The sequence below is a fragment of the Calonectris borealis genome, chromosome 15 (genome assembly GCF_964195595.1).
Source record: "Calonectris borealis chromosome 15, bCalBor7.hap1.2, whole genome shotgun sequence".
NCBI classification, from domain to species: Eukaryota; Metazoa; Chordata; class Aves; order Procellariiformes; family Procellariidae; genus Calonectris; species Calonectris borealis.
The window spans coordinates 14,493,913-14,514,503 of NC_134326.1; the positions used below are offsets into that span (position 1 = coordinate 14,493,913).

Genomic DNA, 20,591 nt, shown 5'->3' on the forward strand with positions numbered 1-20,591 from the left:
TGAGGATCCCACAGGACATCCTGGGGATGCTCCATCTGGCTTCCTCTGCCATGACTGTCAACAGCACCACAGCCAACTGCTTCTGTCCCCATGGTAGGGGACACACAGGACAGGAAAGTGGCACGGCAGGGCATGGGGCAGACCTACGAGGGGGTCAGACCTACGTGCTCAGACAGGCACCTCAGGAAACTGAATCATCAGCCCAGACCTGAACGATCACCCTCAAGGTCTGCTCTACTACAGCTTCTTTGCTTCAAGAGCTGAGGACTAGAGAAAAGAGGAGGAAAACAGCACTATGCACTTTGACCTTGCCACTATTTGCAGGCAGAGGCAGCATCGCACCTTTACAAGGCTGCCAGGACATGGTCTGATCCTGGGCAGAGCACCAGCAGCAGACAAAGGCCACGGATGGTAGATATCTGTGCAGACACTCCCTCCTGACCCGCTCCAGCATCACCAGCTCCCCTGCGGCCAGCAGCTATCGATGTCCTCAAGACGGTGTCAGGAGAAGCCATCAATGGAGCACAGCTCACCAGTGAGGCGCTGCTCGTGCTCCCTGCCCAGCCAGGCTGGACGGTTCCTGTGGCAGAGCCGGGTCCAGCCACGCCAGATGCGGCCGTGCTGAGCCTGCCCAGCCAGCTCCCGCGAGGACGGGGCACTGCGCGTCCAGCCGCAGGGTTAGAGCCTGCGGAAGCAGCTCAGCCCACGCCTGCCCCGCGCCGGCTCAGGAACACAGCCACGCACAGAGCCACCAACATCATGCTGCCCCAGGTCTGGGATCTCTGCCTGGAAAAGCCATGTGAGGAGCCCAATCGACGCCCCTTCGATGCTACAGCAAGGCTGGCCATGAACAGCAGCACTGGTCAGTGCTTCTGGGGTCAAGGGGTCCCCAGTCTGGCCACCAAGACCTGTGACACCCCAGGTGAGCAGGACCCCCTGTGCCAGGCAGCAGCCTTAGAAAGCTTTCTACCTGCGGGGGCTGCTCGGGCTGAACCCGGCTGCTCTGCAGCCAACGGGTGGCCCATCCTCTCCCTTACGAGAGCCAGAGGCCGGCAGAACCGAAGCCTCCTCGAGCCCAGGCTCTTTCAGACACCATCTGCTGCCGCAGACGTGCCGCCTCCCTTGCCCCATATATAGGTCAGGTCTGTCACAGGATTAGCCGGGGTGATTCGAGTGGTGTGAGCACGTCTCCCACTGGAGGTACACTCTGCCCCGTCCTCTCCCCAACACCCAGCATGCCAACGGCTCATCATGCTCTCCCCAGCCTCTCCCCCAAGTCCCAGAAGAGGCCCCAGATCCTTCTCTCCCCTCCCCAGTGCCTGGAAAACAAATGGGAAGAAACCACACCAAGCACCCAGAAGCTCCCAGGCTGCAGGGGGGACAGCAGGAATGTCCCCACCCTATCCAAGGCCTGACACAAGCACCAGGGCACAAAGGACACCCCAACATCAGCAGCTACCGCAGGGTGAAGCGCTTCTCCGCTGGGGAGACGGGGGTGTGAGGAGCTCCCTCCCCACTCCGCATACCCTGGTGGAGCCAAGTTCGCTGGCAGCGGAGGCAGGACGCTTCTGCCGCGATCACACGCCACCCACTCACACCCCCGGACTGACAGCACTCCCGTCAAACGCCTCCAGCCACACACACGTGGAGGATGCTGACATGAGGAGTGAGTAGCTGCACAGGCAGCGGAACTGATAACGCCCGGTTTCCTGTCGATCTCTCCCACGTGGATTCTCTGATGTCTAATAGCAAGGCAGAGCTGCACTGCAGAGGGAGAAATAGCAGCATCTTCCTCCCCACGAGCCAGAGCCTGTAGCAAGCTGAGACCTTTGAGACAGCTACCACACCTGACACTTACCACAACTGACACCATCCAGCAAGTTCAAAGCTGAGAGGAGAAGACTCACAAATAAACAGTAAGCTTGCACAAGCCTTCATTTCCTCAGGACAGGGTAAATAATCTGCGGAGATATCTCCACCTTCCTTCATTTGCCCTAGAAACACCGGCACGACCTGAATAGCATGACCAGAAGGCTGCTGGTGCAGGAGCCAGGTCCAGCTCAGGTACCTCTGTAGCTCAGCAGCATCAAGCAATGGGTCGTATCCTCCGCTCTCCTGGGTGGACTCTTCTCCCCTGGACAGAAGCACGTTGAACCACGCTCACCTCTGTCTGTCCTGGAGTCCTGCAGCAGCCGGTTCCGCAGCTCAGTTGCACGTGGGTGGGGAGAGAAGAGCGAACGCCACCACGTCTGTCCCCAACCTGCTATCTGGGCAGCCTCCCCAGTCCTCCCCTTCCTTCCTACTGTGGTTCAGGACTCCGTACTCCTCTGCCCTTCATGTTTTAGTTCTCTTTTCAGACAGCTCTTTCCTAAAACAGACCCAATCTCTCCTTGGGCAGAGCCAGCCCAGGGAGCAGGGATTCCAGCCCCCCTCCCCATCCCCACACAGCGTCCCTGGGAGTCCCCAGCTCACCTGCCACCTCTTCACAAGCATCCTTCCGAGTCCAGCCTGCTCTCTACATGCTGTGGACAGTGTCAATAGCATCTGCCAAGAGAGCGGCTGAGGGCAGGAGGGGCTGGGCTCCAGACACCTTCCCCACTGCTCCGCCAGCTGGGCTCAGGCTGGACCTCTCCGCCTCCCCTCCCCGCTGCCCTTCTGCCACCGGCGCGCAGAAGGCCGAGCAAGGAGGCAGAGCAGAGCAGCAGTGTCTGGCGTCGCAGCTCCAGCGAAAGGATATGGGCAGAGCCAGAAGCTGGTGGACAGCAAAGAGCAATTTCGTTACCACTCAGCAAAACGAAGCGTCTCTTGAAAGTGCTAGTGACAGTCAGGAAGTTGGGTCAGGTGTTTTGGTTTGCATTTTAAGAAGCCTGCAGGGACACCGACAACCTGCAACGATCATTTTCTGAAAGGAGCTCAGAGAAATTCATGATTTTCAGCAACCATTTACCCTCTTTTGTCCTTGATTTAAAATTTGCCAGGAGGCTGCTTACAAGATGCACCGAAACAGGCAGTGACCACTGCCTTAAGCGCAAAGGAGGCTTGCTGCAATACCTCCCCAGTACATCACTCTCAGAGAACCCCACACCAGTGCCTGGGGATGGTTTTAAGAGCAAAAACATGACTTCCAAGCTGACAGCCCCTGTGCACAAAGAGCGACTGTGCGGTGACAACAGAGCAGCCTGGGGCACAGGAGCTGGCTGACCTCTGCTACAGCTCTTGCCGGCGGATTTTTATTGTTCACCACTTTCCCAAAGCACAGGCACGGAGAGAAAAGCAACTAAGACACTTGGCTCAAAATGCAAACACAGCCAGGGAGCCCCACCAGCACAGCAGGGAAAAGACAACCTGCCAGAGGGGACCACGGCTCAGCGCTGCCAGGCTGGGGGGAGGAAGGACCAGAGCACGGGCCCTCCCTTCCCGGGGGCGACAGCGAGAGATCACCACCATGCAGGCTCACCCAAGAGGAAGCAGCTCCTAGCACACAGCATCGCAGGCCAGTCCTTCGCTCTGCATGGTCAAGCTGAAATCCCTCATCCTGCTTTCCAGGGTAGCCAAGGAAAGCCCACAGCTACAGCTCCGCAGCCAGCGAGGCCAGGTCTCCAGGGACTGGGCTGCAGCTGGCAAATAATACTCCCAAGGCCTGTCACGAGCGCTGCTTGCTGGCGACGCTGCTCTCTCACCTTCTGCCATGGACGCAGTGAAGCGGGGAGCCCTCCCAAACCACCCCGCTCCAGAAAACCCAATCATCCCATATTGGACACAGGCCCCCACGGGCTGCTCGTGCCCTCCAGGAAATGGCTCCTGCCCTGAAAGGCTGAGGACTTCAGGTGCAAGGGTGAAGGAAAGGGTAAGCACCCTGGGGTGGCTCTGCGGCCCAGAGAGCTGGCAGGCTGGCTTCTCCTGGCACCCTTGCAAGCCAACAGCACGGATCCATGCTGCTCCTTGGCAGAACTGACCTGTCCCGAGGAGCCACGCAACATCCTCGTGCAGCTTGGTGACCGCAGGGCTCAGGGCCTGGCTCTCCCAAGCTCCTGCCAGGCCAATGTCACAGGGCCTCTGGGAGGGCTCCCCAGCACCCGCAGCTTGCTCGGACATTTTAGCAGCCTCTGACACATCAAACTGGCACTCTATGTGCTGCGCCTGCCTGGTGGGTACGCCAACCCCTCGGCCAACCATTCACCTACACAGGGCAGGTGACAAACCACAATTCGCCGAGCAGGGAGCCAAGGCATGGTGGGAAAACGCCGTACACCAGCTCCTCAATTCAGAGATGAAAAACCAAAAGCATCCAAAAGCTCCACACTTTTCTGCCGAAAACCAGCGCCACACTGCTCGCCACCGGCTGCCCAGCCACCACCTCCCCAGCCGTGCCCCGCGGCCAGCCTCACGTGACGGTGAAGTGGATGCACACAGTAGGAGTGGCTGTAGTGACAGTGTTACAGCTTGTGTCCGACACACAGCTAAGCCCAGCAAATCCCAGCGCTCTGCAGCTCTCATTTACAAACCCCACACGCTCTGCACAGGTACACAGGCTTCAGCAAGAGCTCGGTGCCCGCGGTCCTGGGAAAACGACACCTGGGGGGAAACAGCCCAGAAAGCACGGGGCTCCCAAACTCTCCGATGTTGACCAGCGCAAGGACAGGCCCGCACCAAGCCCCAGGGACAAGGAGAGCTCTTGGGCTAGGAGCCCACCTCCCCAGGGCAGCCCTGCTCCTATTTCAGCACAGATACTCCCACCAGGGAAGCACGGACACCTGGCAGGACAAGCAGGACTTCGCCCCATCCTGCTCTGCTCCGAGCAACTTTACCTCACTCCCCACCGCTGTGCCGGGGTGGCAGGACTTTGCCTCTGCACACACCTGGAAGAAGTGCTGTGAGCTGAAACCTAGGCCCTACCTGCCGGCTGTTATTTCATTCCTCTAACAGGTCCATAAACTAGGGATAATTAAATCTCCCCTAAACTCTCTTCCATTTAAAATAAAAATCTATAGTCCCTATTTCATTAGCTAGCTCTGGGTTTTACAGCTTGATCAATTCCCCTCGCAGGGCCCTGGTCCCAGGCAGGCAGATGCAAGCACACAGTGGGCAGCTTCCACGGTGCAAATCAATGGAGATTCGCAAAGTCTCCTCTCCCTGTTCTTTGTTCCTTGCTCACCAAAGGGGAGCCACATGGCGCAGCAGGTAGGGACGGCGTGTTTCGCTGCTCAAGGGATCTTCACTGCCACGCACAGCTTCAGATTTAGCGCCTGGCAAGAGCAGAGGCAGCAGCGATGCTCCCCCTCCAGCAAAGGGAGAGCCCAGCACAGGGCCCCAAAAACACAGCCACAACTCTAAAGGCAAGGCAGCCCAGCACGCAGGCAGGGTGACACCTCTCCATCCGCTCCAAGGTGAAGAGGGACAAGGCTCAGCTCTCGCGGCCGATGGCTGGAGTCAGAGCCCTCCGCAAGCATCAACTGGGAAGCAAGAGCAGCCGCCACCGCTCTGACCTCCCCACGCACAAAGTGGAAGAGACTCGTTGTGGAGACCCGAGTGCACCGATTCACTGTTTTCTGCCCTTCCCAGCCCTCTGCTGCTGCCCTTTCCCCCATGAGCGTGCCAGGCCGGTGGCTGGAGCAGCCGGGGCTCCAGATGGCTCTCACTATCCCTGCAAGCCTCTCCCTCCACTGCAGCAGGGAGCTACTGGCTCCTGGCAGCAGATGGAGGGACCACAGCAGCAGCAAGAGCTGCACAGACAGCGGATGGGCAGAGCGCCTGCCTGCCCACAGAGCAGAGATCAGCACCCGGGGCAGCCCTTGCCCCAGGCCAGCACCCAGGTGCCACCCAGCACCCATCACACCATTTCCCTCCACTCCAGACACGCATCCCTCCCTCCCGCCTTTGCTCAGCCGGAAAGCAGCAAGACGCCACAGTCCCCATCCTGCCAGTGCCAGGACACGCGGCGGAGGCAGCCCCGGCCCCAGCGAGCTCTGCCCTGGCCGCACAATGCCAGCGACAGACAGACCGCACCGCCTGGGCCCAAACCCCGATCTCCACCAACCCGCCTGCGGGCAGGCTAGCACGCTGGCACCTGCCAGGGGACATCGGGGCAGATCGCTGGGACACAGGAATAGCCACATGTCAGAGCGCCCGGCTCCAAACAAGGCTGGAGGGGACAAAGCCCCACCGTGACTCCTTGCACGGCTGTGCAGGAGGGGGGTGACACCAGAGCCTCCCAAACGCACGCAGGTGGCTCCCGCCTCACCTCCCATGCCAACACCTGCCCCGGCTCCACTGGCACCGCTGCCGGAGCGGAGGGGACACAGATCACCTGCTAAACCAAACCCTCTGCCTGAGGGGTGTGACGCCGCAGAGCATGGCTCCCACCACCCGGCCAGCCATCAAAGCAAACACCCAAAGGTGACAAACAAAGGCACCCGGCAGGCACTCCGCATTAGCAGTATTTTTAGACACCGCTATGGAGCCGGCCTTATTATTTTCATTGCAACGTGCATAATTACCCACCATGCACCGCAGTGACATCAGACGCAGCCTGCTCCCCTCCGACAGCCGGCAAGGCCGGCGCCCGCTCCCTCTCCCAGGGCTCCCGGCCTCAGGGACTGACCTGTGTCCCCCCTGGGCTCTGCCCTGTGCATCCCCCCAGGGCACGGCCCCACCGCTGCACAGGGCGGGACTTGGGTCCTGGGGCATCGGAGCAGAAATGGGTGCAGGTGGCAGAGGGACCGAGCCAGGCGGTGACACAGGACGATGAGGAGGCGAGCACGGGGACAAGCTCTGGGGCGCTCTGCGCGCAGCCAGCTGTGCCGGTGCAGGGCTCGTGTCTGAGATGCCAGTGCAAAACCAAGCCGTGCTCATGGGCAGAGGGGCTGTCCCCGCGGAGGGACAGCATCCGCCTGCCCGCAGGGGTTAACTCCTGCCCGGGAAAGCAAGCCCCGGAGCGCGCCCCAGCTGCCCGTAGCCTGGTCCCACACATCCCCTGTGGGACAGGGCTGCCACGGGCCCTGCGCGCAGCCCGCGCTGCCAGCCCACACACCGCTGGGGCCATGACACGGCCTGTCTCACCGCCCCGGGTGCCACCGCCACCACCCTGTCATTTGGGGATTATTCGTTTCCTACTTCTTCCCCATTTACAACTTTCTGAAGAGTTTTACTACGTCCCCTCCCGTCCCCTCTCACACGCCCGGGGCTCGCCCCGAGCCGGGCCCTGCTTACCGACCCTGGGTCGGGCAGCAGGGCCCGGGGGCTCCGGCAGCGGCGGACGGAGCATCCCCGGGGCGTCCAGCGAGTCAGGGACACAGAACCAGCCTCGGCAGGAGCCACCGACTCACGTCCAGCCGGGGACGCGGGAGTCCCCCGAGAAGGGGCTACAGCCAGGACAGCCCGGGGGCAGTCCCGCTCTGCCGCGAGGCCCCGAGGGGCGGCAGGGCTCCGGCTCCGCCGCCCTCCCCGGTGCCCCAGGCAGACCCTGCCGCGCTCTCCCCGAGGGGCTCCCCGAGAACCGGGGGCTCCTCCCGTCGGCGTGCGGCTGCCGGTGCACCGGGCCCTGCTGCCCTTTACGGCCGCCTCCCCCGAGCCCCGGTGCCCCATGCAGCCACCACCCCCGCGCACCGGGCTCTGCGCTCGGCCCCAGCCCCGGTGCGCGGGGCCCCCGCCTGCCCCGGCCATCCGCTCCCTCCAAGCCACCGCGCACCGGGCCCGGCCCGGCCGCCCCCCGCCGCGCACCGGGCCCTGCTCGCTCCTTCGCCCATCGCACTGGGCTTCGCTGGCCCGTGCATCCGCCCCCCTCACACCGAGCCCAGCCTGCGCCCTGCACCGGCTCTGCCTGCCGCCCTCCTCGGTGCACCGGGGCCGGCCTCCCCCCGCCCCTGCACCGGCCCTACCTACCTCCTTCCCCCGGTGCACCGGGGCCTGCCCGCCCCCTTTCCCCGGTGCACCGGGGCCTGCCCGCCCCAAGCCCCCGGCCCTGCCCGCCGCCTTCCCCCGATGCACCGGTCCCGCCCGCCCCCGGTACACCGGCCCTGCCCCGCGCAGCCCGGGCCCGCCGCCGCGCCCCTTACCTACCGGAGGCGCGCCCCCGGCGCTCGCGGGCCGCTCGGTGCCTGCCCCGGCCCTGCCCGCCGCTCAGCCCGCTCGCATGGCGCGGCGGCCGGGCCCGCCGGGCTCGGTGTCCGTCCCGGTGCCGCTCCCGCTCCGGCCTCGGCCCGGCCTCAGCCCCGCCTCATGGCGCCCCCGCGCCCGCCGCCTCGATGGAACCGGCCGCGCCGCGCCGCCCCCCGCGCCGCGCCGATGGGCGCGCCCGCCCCCCCCGCCTCGTCTGCCATACTGCGCCCAAGAGCGGCGCCGCCACAACCTCGAGGCGGGGTGCTCCGGCCGTAATGCTCCGAGTGGCAGCGCATCCCGACGCTGGCCCGGGGTTGTGCTGCGGGAGATGTCCCGGGGGGTGTCGGGGGGTCCCGGGACAGCCAGGGACAGTTTGCAGAGGGGTGTCCAGCACTAGCCCGGGGCGCTCAGGGGGTTTGTCCTGGGCCAGCCCTGGAAGGGTTTGCGGGGGGCACCCCAGGCTGGCTGCCGGTAGCCCCTTCTCTGGGGGCTCCCTGACCTAGATGTGGGGTGAGATGAAGACCTCGGAACAGGCTGGGCGTCTGGGCGGACCCCAGAGCTTCCCAGGCATCCAGACCCCGTGGGTTCCCCATGGAATAGGGGTGAAGTGGGCCAGGGCCGTGGAGGCAGTGGTCCCACAGGCCCAGAGCTGGCCGTGTGCCTCCCCGCCACCTCCCAGCCCTCTTCTGCCTGAGCGGAGCTGCACAATCCACCCTTGTCCCCAGCGGGTCCTAAGTAGGTCAGGGAGGCTGGGCCGAGCCCCCAGGGAGGGGAGCGGGTGGCAGCAGGGTGCAGAGGGCCCCAGGCACCCACCCTGGTAGCCACACCACTGGGTTGGTGCCCACCCCCTGTCCTGGTGGGACCCCGGTGTCCCTAGCCCAGGGGATGCGGGGCATTTCCCCAGCCCCTCTCCAGTCCCTTGGGGTGGCTCGGGATCCCTCTGCATCCCCACAGGCACTGCATCCTTCCTGGGAGCCAGAGTCCCATGGGTGCAGATTGGGGTGGCTGAATCCTGGGGAATGGCACCCAATGTGGGGGCCTGGGGGGCTGGGGTTGGGGAGCGAGCGTGGGGTTGGGCTGGGCGGGACATGGGGGATGAGCATAAGGAATAAGGAAGATAAGAGAGGGATTTCTCACCCCTTAATTGCAGTTAATAATTGATGAACATATTTACTGCAGGAGGCAAAGGTCTCTGGCGGTGTCAGGGTACGAGTGCAGAGCAGCCTGCCCGGCAGCATCCCCAGTGACACGGCTGCAGGTAAGGGATGTTGGCCCCCACCCTGGCCCCCACTGGCACCGTGGTCCCTCACAGGGGGAGGTGGGGGTGTCTGCCGACTGTGGGGCTGCCCACGGGCCGTGGCACAAGGAGGGGGACACCACAGTAGTGTCATGGATTGCTCCTGGGCTCCAAGTGCTGCTTGGGGCGGCCTCGTTGAGCCTGAGTGATGGAGCCTCCTCCAGCCATGCCCAGGAGAGGCTCCTGGGGTCCCCAAGCACCCCGATGGTCTCTAGCACCTGGAGGGCAACCCTGTCCCCCCATGCCATGTCCCCAGAGAGCCTGTGCCTGGGGGTACAGGGTAGAGCCTGGTGCTTGCCCACCAGCCTGGCTCAGGGGAGGGGACTGTCCCCACCAGAAACCCTCCTGCCCCAGGGGCTGCTCCCCAGGAAGGGTTTGGGGGGGCTGGTGGGCAGCCACAAGCCCCAAGGCGCTGGTTGTCTGGTGTGTGCCCGCAGGCTTGCCGGCAGGATGGCGTGGTGCTCGCTGGTGCTGCTCCCCTTCCTCCTGGCAGCAGGTGAGGACTTTGCTTGGCGGCTGGCACGGGTGGGCGGGCAGCGTTGGAGATGCTTTCAGCCCTCAACACTTGTTCCGAATTTCCTGAGGGCAGCTAGGACCACCAAAACAGCTGCCCACCCCACTGGCACTTTGGAGACCCAGCGTCAACCTTGCTGCCCCAGGGCAAGGCAGAGCGATCAGGGGGCTGGGCAGGGGGGATGGCACCCAGCATGGGTGCTGCAGCCGGAGGTCAAGTGTGGTCTGGAGGTGGGAGGTGTGGGATGAGCATGAGGAAGGTGAGGGGTAGTGGGTTCCCCTGTCTCTCCCGGAGACCCAAACCGTGGCCAGGGGCTGGGGCTGGAGCCAGGTGGGTGCTGCTGGGCACGGGGGTGCAGGGTGTGGGCAAAGCCTGGCGCGGGGGTGGTGCTCAGCACATCTCCTTCCTTGTAGTTTCAGGCAACACAGCCCCCTTCTTCAACATGACCATCGTCAATGTGCCCGAGGACCTGGAATTGGGTGAGTGGGGCAGCCTCAGGGAGGCCCCGGTGTGCAGGAGGAGCGGCCAGGGGGGGCCCTGGGCAGGGGCTGACGCTGCCCGTGTCCCCAGGCAAGCATGCTTTCCAGCTGACGGCTATTGACATAGACGGGGACCCGCTCACCTACGGCATCAGCGGGCCAGAGGCCTTTTACTTCTCTCTCGATGCCCAGACAGGCAACGTGACGCTGCAAAACTCCCTGGACCGCGAGGTGAGGGCAGAGACCGGGGCAGATGTCCCTGCCTGAGCTGGGGGGTCTGGGGTGACAGGGAGAGAGGGCAGAGCCGTGAGTCCTGTGGCAGAGCTGCTCATGGCAGTACTGTGGGTGACTCCCTGGCCCCGAAGCCCAGCTCCAGGTGGGAGAGCCATCTGGGAGGAGCATCCCACCCAGGGGTGGCGGGTGGGAGGGCATTGGGGCTCAGCCATCCAAGGATCAAGCTCTGTCTGACCAAGTCCTGCCTTGTGTCCCTCCAGTTCCTGGCCAAGCTCACCATCATCGTCCAGGTGTTCGATGGGGTGAACGACGCAGTGAGTGCCAGGGCATGGGCTGGGTGGCTGCAGCAGGTGATGGGGACGGGGAGGGGAGCAGGGTCTCAGTGGGACCGTGGATGAGGCTTGGTGGGCAAGGGGCCTGGAGGTGGGCTTTGCCCAGGGGCCAGTGATGCTGGCTGGCTTTGGAGCCGGGGAGGGCATGGGGTGCCCAGCTCTGCCGGATGCCATCTCCCGCACTCATCCTGTGCCCTCCCTGACACCCGGTAGGTCTCCAGAAAGCTCACAGTCATCGTGGATGACCGTAATGACAATGCCCCGGTCTTTCAGCATCTGCCGTATAACACCTCCATCCCCGAGGTACCTTCCCGGGACCTCCCGGCCCGCCACGGGCAGCAGGGCAGGGGTGCTGGGTGGCTCCTGTGGCATGGGTGTGCTGGCAGCAGGACAACAATGTGCCAGGAACGGGGTGACTCCACGCCTGGGCGTGCGGTGACGGTGTGCGTGGGTGTGGGGTGATGGTGCAGCCGGCAAGGCTGACCTGGGAGCTGTTCCTGGCGGGCGCCTCTGTGCCAGCCTGAGGCACTGGCGTGTGGCTGGGACTCTGCCCTTGTGACGAGTTTCTAACCAGGGAGTGCCCGAGCTGCTGCTCAGCCTGGGCCAAGGTGAGGCTGGATCAGAGTGCAGACGGGGTATGGGGCTGATCTCAACCCCCCTCTGGCAGCCCCACGGCTGGGGTGCAGCCCCTGCTCCCAGGGAGCCCCAGGGAGGGTGGCAGGGGGGATCTGGCCTCTGCCCGGTGTGAGCAAGGGCAGCAGCTCATCCCTGTGTGGCCCATGGCACTGGGCAGCCCCTGGAGCCCTGTGGGGCCAGAGCACCCCAGAGCAGGGCTGGCAGGGGCCTTGCCCAGCACCACCCCCCCTACTCTCCTGGGTGATGCCACCACCACCACCCCGCTGTGTGCCCAGGACACGAAACTCGACAGCATCATCTACACCGTGTTTGCCAGTGACAGCGACACTGGGAACGCCTCCAAAGTCAGCTACAGCATCGAGGAGGTGAGCGCAGGGCTGAGCCTCAACACCCCCGGCATTGCCCTGGCCAGGGGCTCAGCGTGCTGGGGTTTGGGGGGCTGGGAGGATGCTAGTGGTCCCAGGACCTCCCCAGCAAGCACTCTGTGCCAATGGGAAGACAACGTGGCTCAAGCGCATGAGCCAGGGCAGGCCCTGGCATCTCCCCTGGCTGAGCCTGCCTACTCCCCGGCACCAAGGAGGGGTTCATGCCTGCTGGAGAGCAGCAGTGCAGTGCAGAATGGGGCATGCCATACCTGGGCCACCTCCGTGGGGCACACGTGCTAGGGGACCCAGCCGGGGGCAGTCCTGTGACTCTGGGGGAGGAGGGGTATGTGTCGGGTCAGGAGGGCTGGCTCTGCACCCGCTGGGTGCAAGGTGCTGAACAGCTGCAGACTGGGGACGAGCCAGGTGGTAGGGCACCCCCACAGCCCGTGGGCCAAGCCTGGCAGAAGGATGGGGGTTGAGCCCCCATCTCCGCTGGGGCACCTCTGCTCCCTGCCTTGGTGACGTGGGGTGATGTCCCCTACCCAGGTGATCCCAGACAGCGCAAAGAATCGCTGGCTTTTCTACATCCTGCCCAACGGGAACGTGGTGCTCAATGGCTCGCTGGACTATGCCAAGAACACCTTCTACCAGCTCAAGATCCTCGCCAAGGTGGGGGCCAGCAGGGCCAGGGGTGCGAGGCTGCCAGGTAAGGGTGCCGTGGGACTAACGGGTGCTCTGCTCCCCAGGACGGCGGGGGGTTGCTGCACAATGTGTTGACTTTCCAGCAAAGCTCGACCTACCTGTCCCTGACCATCCGCGACCTGCCCAACCTGGACCCACGGTTCCTCAATGAGCCCTACTCCGGCTCCGTGCCCGAGAACTGCGCCCTGGTAAGGAGCCCACCTGCCCCAGCGGCATGGCCCTACTCCTGGCCCTCTCTGGGGGCTCTGATGCCCTGGGTGTCTGGGCTACCAGGCACGGGGGCAGCTGGAGACGTCATGGGTCCTGCCCTGATGGCCATATCCCCGCAGGGCACCACTGTGCTGACTGTCACCGCCATAGACAGAGACACAGGAGTGAATGATGAAATCTCCTACAGCATCACCAGTGAGTGATGGGGCAGGTCAGAATGGGTAGGGAGTGAGCAGTGGCAGGGTGGGATGGGGCAGGGGGATGATCAGGCAGCCCTGGGGACTGGTTCTGGGCTCCCAGGTGCTGCCAGCCTGCCCTGGTGGCAGAGAGAGGGCCAGGCCTGCATTTCCCAGTGGCTGCAGCTGGTTCCTGCTGTCCCCTTGTCCTAGATGCCAGCGTCCCCTTTGCTATCAATGCCACAGTGGGCACCATAACTGTGAGCGGGCCCCTGGACCGTGAGCAGCTGCCAAGTGAGGAAGTGCTGCTGGAAGTCATGGTGAGTAGAAGCAGCAAGGGAAACCCCATCCTTTTCCTCTCCCCGGGCTCCTCCGACCCGCTCTCTCCTCCTGCCCAGGCTCGTGAGAAGAACCTGGACATCCACGGCAAGGTGGCACAGGCCAGCACCCTGGTGGCAGTCATGGTGACCGATGTCAATGACAACAAGCCCCAGTTCTACCACTGCTCCCTTCCCAGCTGTGACTTCTCCACCAGTGCCCAGAACAACTTCAGGGGCAACATCATAGAGCACTCCTCCTCCAGACTGCCCGTGTCCAACCTCAGCATCGTTGCCCACGACCCGGACAAGGTGGGAGCTTGTCCAGGGGGCTGGGGTGCAGGTGCCTGTCCTGGCTGCACCACCCATCCTCACTCCTGTGCGTCTCTCCCCGGCAGGGCATCAACAGCAACTATGAGCTGTATCTGCAGGGTCCGAATGCCAGCGCCTTCACTGTCTCCCCCACAAAAATTACGGGTACAGGGGAGGTCCAGCTCCTGGTGCAAGACCCATCCTCTGTGGACTACGAGATAAGCCATGTCATGGTGGTGCAGGTTCGCCGTGGGGACAGCCCCTGCTCCCTGCGTATGCCAGGGCACAGAGGGGACACAGCCCTTCTCCTGCAGGGTTCAAAAGCCAAAGCAGAACATGGCTCTGCCCTGGCAGCTTGTTTGGTTCAGAGGATCTGGAGTGTAACAGGTCTCTATCTCATGCTTGGGGACCCATGCGAGACACTGTCCCTTCTCCATCCTGCAGATCATTGCTAATGACATGGGGAACCCCACAGACTGCTGCTCCACAGCCACCGTGACCATCGATCTGATTGACAGCAACGACCACATCCCTGAGTTCCCCCAGAGCACCTACAACCTGAGCGTGATGGAGAACAGCCCTGCTGGCACCATCATCTCCCCAAACATCACGGTCAGGCGCTGGGCAGGGAGAAGGCACAGCTTACATCCCCCAGGCAGGGCGCTGGACACGCCTGGCACTGCTGGTGCAGCTCGCGTTGAGGGCACTGGTCTCTCCGTGCACACGGGAAGGAGACAGTGCCAGCAGGCACACAGGATGTGGAACCACGTGCCCATCAGGGCCATGTTTTTGGGGTGGTCACTGTCAGCAGCTGGTGCCCCAGATTCATCACTGCCCTGCGGACTGAGGTGGATTGACAGGATGCTTCTTTCTCTCTGTTTTAGGCCTATGATCCGGACAGCGGTGTCCTGGGCCAGATCACCTACCAGCTGCTCCCAGAGAGCATGTATGTAGGGGCACGGCCAGCTACGACTGGGGCAATATCCCAGGGAGGACCGGCCTGAGCCCTGGTGACAGCTCCTTGTGTGCCGTAGCCGCAAAACCTTCACGGTGAATGCCACAACTGGGGCAGTGCTGGTGCAGAACGGGAGCTTGCTGGACCGGGAGACTCGCTCCATCTATTACGCCAACCTCCAGGCCAAGGATGGGGGCAACCTGGTGGGCACCACCGTGCTGGAGATCACCGTGCTGGATGACAACGACATGCCACCCATCATCACTGGCTCCTACTTCATCTCAGTGGAAGAGGGGCAGAATGTCAGAACGCAGATCCAGGTGTGCGCTGCCAGAGGTGGAGAGGACGACAGAGGGCTGTTGGAGAGGAGCAGGGACTGTCCCCAAGGTGCCGGACAGCCCTGTTCCAACCCCTGACCTTTTCAGGCCATCGACAATGACGAGCCTGGCAACCGCAACAGCGAGTTGGGCTACAAGATCTTGCCAGGACCATTCAGCAACAACTTCACCATCAACGCGGCCACGGGTGAGATGCACAGCAAGGAGCCGCTGGACCGCGAGGCCTTGGAAGATGAGCGGGGGCAAATGGTGGTGACAGTGGAGGTGTATGACCATGGCGTGCCGCAGCTCAGCACCTCAGTGAACGTCACCATCACTGTGGGGGTGAGCCCTGGGCACAAGTGGGGGCATGCTGGGGCAGGCGGAGGCTTGGAGCTGGGATGTAAGGGCAGGGAGGGGACGTGGAATCCCTGGCCGTGGCAGGAGCACCGTGTCCCCAGATTCTCTATGGGGGCAGAGGGAATAGTTGACGCAGAGAGGCAGAGAGGGCTTGTGTGCCTCCTGCCTGGGGCAGGCAGGTGTCCACGCTCCTGTCCCCAGCCTGCTGTGGGGGACCCTCTTTCCTGGAGCAGCCAGGACTTTTCCATGGTCTTTATTTCCTGCAGGACGTGAACGACAATGCACCCATATTCCTCAACCAGTCCTATGAGTTCTCAGTCGTTGAAGACTCTCCAGGTAGAAGCTGTGTGGCCAGGCTTGTGGGACCGGCAGTGTCCCAGAGTCAGTGCTTACTGGCCACTGAGTGTCTGTTTCCACCTGCAGGGACCCTTGTGGGTGAGGTGGAGGCCACAGATGCTGACCGGACGGAGATCAATTCCCGCATTTCCTTCCTACTTCAGAGGGGCAGTGGCTCCAGCAATTTCTTGATCCGCTCATCCCACCTGGGGCCAGGGCACTATGGTGGGCAGCTGTCTGTGGACCCTGACACGTCCCTGGACTATGACACCCTGCAGCAGAAGTTCTTCTCCTTGGTGGTGCTGGCGGAGAACATGGCCGCGGACAATGTGGGGGACACCGCCAACGTCTCGGTGGTGGTCCACGTCCTAGACATCAACGATGTCCCCCCCACGGTCCTGAAGGCCTCACTGCAGGACGTGCACGTGAGCGAGAATGGCACGCAGCAGGGTCTGGTCTGCACACTGGCTGCCTCTGACCCAGACACCAACCACTTGCTGGTCTTCGAGGAGCTGGCAGTTGCCTGCTTCAAGGGGGCGAGCAGCGCTGGGGAGGTGTGCTGGGACTGGTTCGTGCTGGCACCCAACGGCTCGGTGCTGGTGAACAGCTCGGACATTGACTACGAGCTGTGTGACAGGGTGGTGCTCACGCTGCGGGCTGAAGACCTTTACACCGAAAAGGGCAACCGCTACAGCGAGAACGGTATGGCACCCATTCCCCGCTCCTTCCACCACCACTGGGCATGGTGGGCAGTGGGATCTGCCTCTCCCACCTCCCAGGAGGAGCTGTGGGGAGCAGGGCAGGAGCCAGGCAGTTTGGCAATGGAGGGAGGGTGTCCCCAACTCTTTTGGTCCCTGCCACAGGGACCTGAGCCTACTGGGAGGACAGGGCTCCCACGGGCAGTAAAGGAGGGTGCTGCAGGGCTGCTCTCTTGGTGACCGGAGCTCTGCTTTTGGGACATTTGCAGAAACCCTGAAGATCCTCATCACTGATGTGAATGACAACACGCCACTCTTCCTGCCCATTTTGGAGACCTTTGGTGAGCAACCAGGGCCAGTGTGTCCTGTGGGCTCCTCTCTGCACCTGCACGTGCTCTGCCATGCTCCCGGGCGGTGGGGACCTTCCCCCAGCCAGGGCAGGGCTGAGAGGTCCAGCGGCCAGGCTGGGGTTACTCGATGCTTTCCATGAAGGCTGTGGGGCCGAGGGCAGCGGGGGGATGCTCAGAGCTCTGTTGAGCCCCAGGGCTGTGCAGGACATGGGGTCTGCAGCAAGCCTGGCTGCACACCAGCATGACTGCGCTGTCCGTCTGTCCCCGGCAGTGGTTGTCCCCGAAATCTCTCCTGTGGACCTGCCAGTGGCTACCGTGAAGGTGAGGAGCTGGGGTGAGGAGCTCCCAGTCTGTGGAGCCGGGCTCACCCGTCCCCGCTGTGGGCAGGCGGTGGCTGTTCCCATCCGTGCTCCTGCCACACTTTGTCCCTGCAGGCCACAGATGCTGACTCAGGGCTGAGGGGAACCATCACCTTCTCCATTGTCAGTGTGGTGCTCGTGGAGGACAATGGGGTCAGCCGGCCCTTCGAGAACCTCTTCAAGGTGGTGACAACAACTGAGCAGGACAGCTACATCGGGAACATCCAGTGAGGCCATGGGTCTGGGCTGGGGTGGGGGCAACGCGGCTTGGCTCCTGCCTGCTGCAAGGCAGAGGTGCAGGCAGGGCCAGTGCAAGCTGGCAAAGGGACAAAGCCATCCTGGGGTCCTGCCCTGGGCATGGTGGCAGGGTGGAGCTTGGGGGATGGCAGTGCCTTCCCGGGTATGTCCCATGGGATCGCTGATGTCCCCATCCTCGCAGGATGGCCAGCAACCTTGATGGCTCACTGAAAGGGCAGTACCAGGTGACAGTGGAGGCTCGGGACGGTGAGGCACCAGTGCACACAGCACAGACCGTGCTGAACGTGAGTGTCACCCCTGTTCCCCCATTTGGGGACGCCCCGCACCCTGCCCAGCCCCGCTCACCCCTGCTCTCCCCGTGCAGATCTTCGCGGTGGATCAGAGCTACTGCGTTCGCCTCCAGTTCGTGACAACAGTGGATGAAGTCCAGAGTAACTCCGAAAATATCAAAGTGTAAGGGGTGCCAGGCTGGGGGAGGTGGGTGCATGGCTGTGCAGCAGGGGACACGAGCATGCACCCACAGACCGTGTCTCCCAGCTTCACAGACCATGAAAGGGACTGGGGCAGGCAGGTCCCCATCAGAGCGGGGGGCTGCAGGGGGTCCAGCTGCTTCCCATGCCCACAAGCAGAGCGGCAGGTTGCTCAGCCCAGCCTCCCTCCATCCCTCCTTTTCCTAGGGCTCTGACCACTGCAACCAAGGCAGCGGTCTACGTGGTGGCCATCCGGAGCCTAGAAGACACCCGTGCCTCCCAGTGAGTGGGGCCATGCAGGTGGTGGGGAAGGGGTCGTGACGGTGGCATCAGAGGGGGTTACCCTGTCCTGCACCCCGCTCACCCCATCTCTTTGATCCCACAGGGTGGAAGTCAAGTCGGTGATGGAGGCGTACTTCGTCTACAGCAATGGCACTGCCCTGGATGTCAACCAGCTGAGCGTGTGCGTGCTGGGGCGGGGGCCGTGCACGGGCACCACCACGTGCCTGGACTGGCCCAGCCGCTCACACCTCCACTTTTCTTGGCAGGCTCATACAGTCCGACCCGCTGGTCCTGGCTAAACTGGTGAACCTGGGCCTGGCCGCCATCGTGAGTGGGGCTGGGCAAGGGGCACAAGGGCCCCGTGTGGGGCTGGAGGGGGGTCCGCTGGCTGGGGCTGTGTCCTCACCCCTGCTCTGCGCCAGGGCCCCGGGGAGGTGGTGAAGCCTACCAGGGAGACAGAGCTGATTGGCATCATCGCAGGGCTGGCAGCATTCATGCTCATCTTCATCCTCATCATGACCCTGGTCTTGGTTCTCACCACCAGGAGGTACCGCACCGCCCGCCCCCCCTCCTGCCACCCCCCATTGGCCCCATCCTCACCAGCACCCCCAGTTCCATCTCTACCCTCCATCTCGCTCCTGCCCACCCCATCCCATGGCCCTGCTCCCCCCTGCCCCTCTCACCCACCCCATCCCTGGGCTTTGCAGCTACAAGAGGAAGCTGAGTGCGATGAAGGCTCTGAAGGTGGCCACGACGTTCAGCTCTGCCACAGTGCAGCAGGGAGCTGGCATCCCCGGGACCAACCAGTACAATGCAGAGGGGTGAGTGGGGGGTTCCCTGCGGCACGAGGGGAGAGCCCAGCCATGTCCCCACACCCAGGGGCTGCAGGGCTCGTTGTCACACCCCTCCTGCCTGGGGGACACGGCTGCCCTGGGCTGACCCCGCAGCCCCACGGGACAGCCACTCACCTGCCACCCATCCCTGGCCAGGGCCAACCCCATGCTGAACCTCTCGCTCGATCCCTCCCACGACCTGGGCTTCCATGAGGACTCCAGCTCTGTGGCCAGGTGAGCTCTGCAGGCAGGTCCCGAAGGTCACAGGGCCATCACCCTGCGTCCCCACTCTGCCAGTGCCTGGGCCGCCTTCTACTCCCCACCCTCCACTCTCCACAGCATGAATTCCCTGGATGAAAACACAGTAAACGCACCCGGGGACGACAACCTCAAGGCCAAGGTGAGTGTGCAAAGAGCTGCTGGTGCCCAGCAGTCCTGCCACCGCACCCCGCGTCCCCTCCTCTCTGCTGTGGTCCCTGGGCCCCTCATGTCTCTTCCTCTCCATCCCCCTATCAGCCCCCAGCTCCTGGGAAGGACAGGAGTATCCCTGTCCCCATCTCCTCTGACCACGCTCTCCTCCTGCAGCAGGGCAAAGCGCAGCTGATGGATCTCACTGATGAGGAGGTGCTCGTGGCCGCCCTGAACCTGAAGGAGCCCAACAAAATAGCGTACACCAACATGACCTTCACCACCACGGACTTGTGAGCGGGTGCGCGGGGAGCAGCAGGGCTGGAGCGGGACTCGGGCAGCTGCTTTGGTGATGTTGTGTTCAGAGGCTGGCAATAAACCTGTCCCACGTGGGTCACAGTGTCCTGTTGCCATCAGCCTGTCTGCCTGGGGGGCTCAGCCAGCTTGGGGTCATCTCTCCCGGCACGAGGTGCTGGTTTTGGGCCAGGCTGGCGCCGAAGGGGAGGCGAGTGCCACCGCGGAGCTCGGCCTGGCTTCTTCTCCCTGGGACCTTTCCCTGGGCTGCCCCACTGTCCCCTGGCCCCGCTCAGCCCTGGGGGAGGGAGGTGCAGGCAGCCCCGCGCAGAGGTTTGTGCAAGGTTTTATTACCCAACATCCACGTTGACAGTTTGGTCCTCCCGCCCCCTTCCTCCCCCCCACCCCCAAAAAAAGAAATGAAGAGGAAAAAAAGAAGTAAGTAGGTGATGAAGCCGCAGCGCCGGTGTGCCGCAGCTCCGCAGCGTGGGGCTGGAGGTGGGGGACAGCCCGGGGCAGGGTGGAAGGGGGATGCCCCAGGGCTCCTGGTCTTCCCTGTGTGGCCGTGGCACCGCTCCCGCAGCCCAAGGCACAGGGAAGAACCAGCTCCCGGTGAGCGCTGCGGCTCAGAGCAGGTGCTGGCCGCAGCCCTGGCTGCAGGCTGGCGCTTCAGCAAGCCCTTCGCAGCATCCCCCCAGGGCAACAGACAGCCCCGCAGGGCCAAAACAAGCCCAGGATGTACAACAAGACTTGCCCCTTAAAGAGGGGAAGCGGCTGCACTGGTGCCCCCAGCACCTCAATCCCTCCTGCACCTCTGCTCAGAGGGGATGGTGCAGCCCTCCAAGCACCCCCCATTTGCAGCCTCCTGCCCATCAGGCGCTGGGCACAGGCCTGGGCCCCCCCTCGCTGCGGCACTGCGGGGCCGGTCCTCTGCCCGGGGCCAGGCTGGAGGGGCCAGGTCCCACGTCTCGGTGGGATGCCGCGGTGCTGCTGGCCATAG

At 63.6% G+C, this 20,591-nt stretch overlaps 1 protein-coding gene across 1 annotated transcript; it reads left to right on the top strand.

Moving 5' to 3' along the window:
* Nucleotides 1-8,855: 8,855 nt before the first annotated feature.
* CDHR2 (cadherin related family member 2) lies at nt 8,856-19,699 on the top strand. Its single transcript, XM_075163892.1, has 33 exons — nt 8,856-8,930; nt 9,277-9,355; nt 9,832-9,890; nt 10,322-10,387; nt 10,479-10,618; nt 10,882-10,935; nt 11,167-11,256; nt 11,865-11,954; nt 12,501-12,623; nt 12,701-12,844; nt 12,986-13,061; nt 13,256-13,362; nt 13,441-13,671; nt 13,758-13,913; nt 14,116-14,283; nt 14,556-14,617; nt 14,706-14,946; nt 15,052-15,288; nt 15,570-15,639; nt 15,727-16,341; nt 16,607-16,678; nt 16,959-17,008; nt 17,122-17,273; nt 17,486-17,588; nt 17,669-17,757; nt 17,982-18,056; nt 18,160-18,237; nt 18,323-18,383; nt 18,479-18,603; nt 18,764-18,877; nt 19,046-19,123; nt 19,229-19,289; nt 19,475-19,699. The coding sequence occupies exons 3-33, from the start codon at nt 9,845-9,847 to the stop codon at nt 19,592-19,594; spliced, it is 3,894 nt and encodes a 1,297-aa protein (XP_075019993.1). The 5' UTR covers nt 8,856-8,930; nt 9,277-9,355; nt 9,832-9,844; the 3' UTR covers nt 19,595-19,699.
* Nucleotides 19,700-20,591: the final 892 nt, after the last annotated feature.

What these genes read in the sequence shown, in the direction of transcription:
- CDHR2 (XM_075163892.1), top strand. Translation starts at nt 9,845, where the DNA reads ATGGCGTGGTGCTCGCTGGTGCTGCTCCCCTTCCTCCTGGCAGCAG. An exon ending in ACGTCACCATCACTGTGGGG is followed by an intron (nt 15,289 to 15,569) that starts GTGAGCCCTGGG and finishes TATTTCCTGCAG; the next exon opens with GACGTGAACGACAATGCACC. An exon ending in CAACCGCTACAGCGAGAACG is followed by an intron (nt 16,342 to 16,606) that starts GTATGGCACCCA and finishes GGACATTTGCAG; the next exon opens with AAACCCTGAAGATCCTCATC.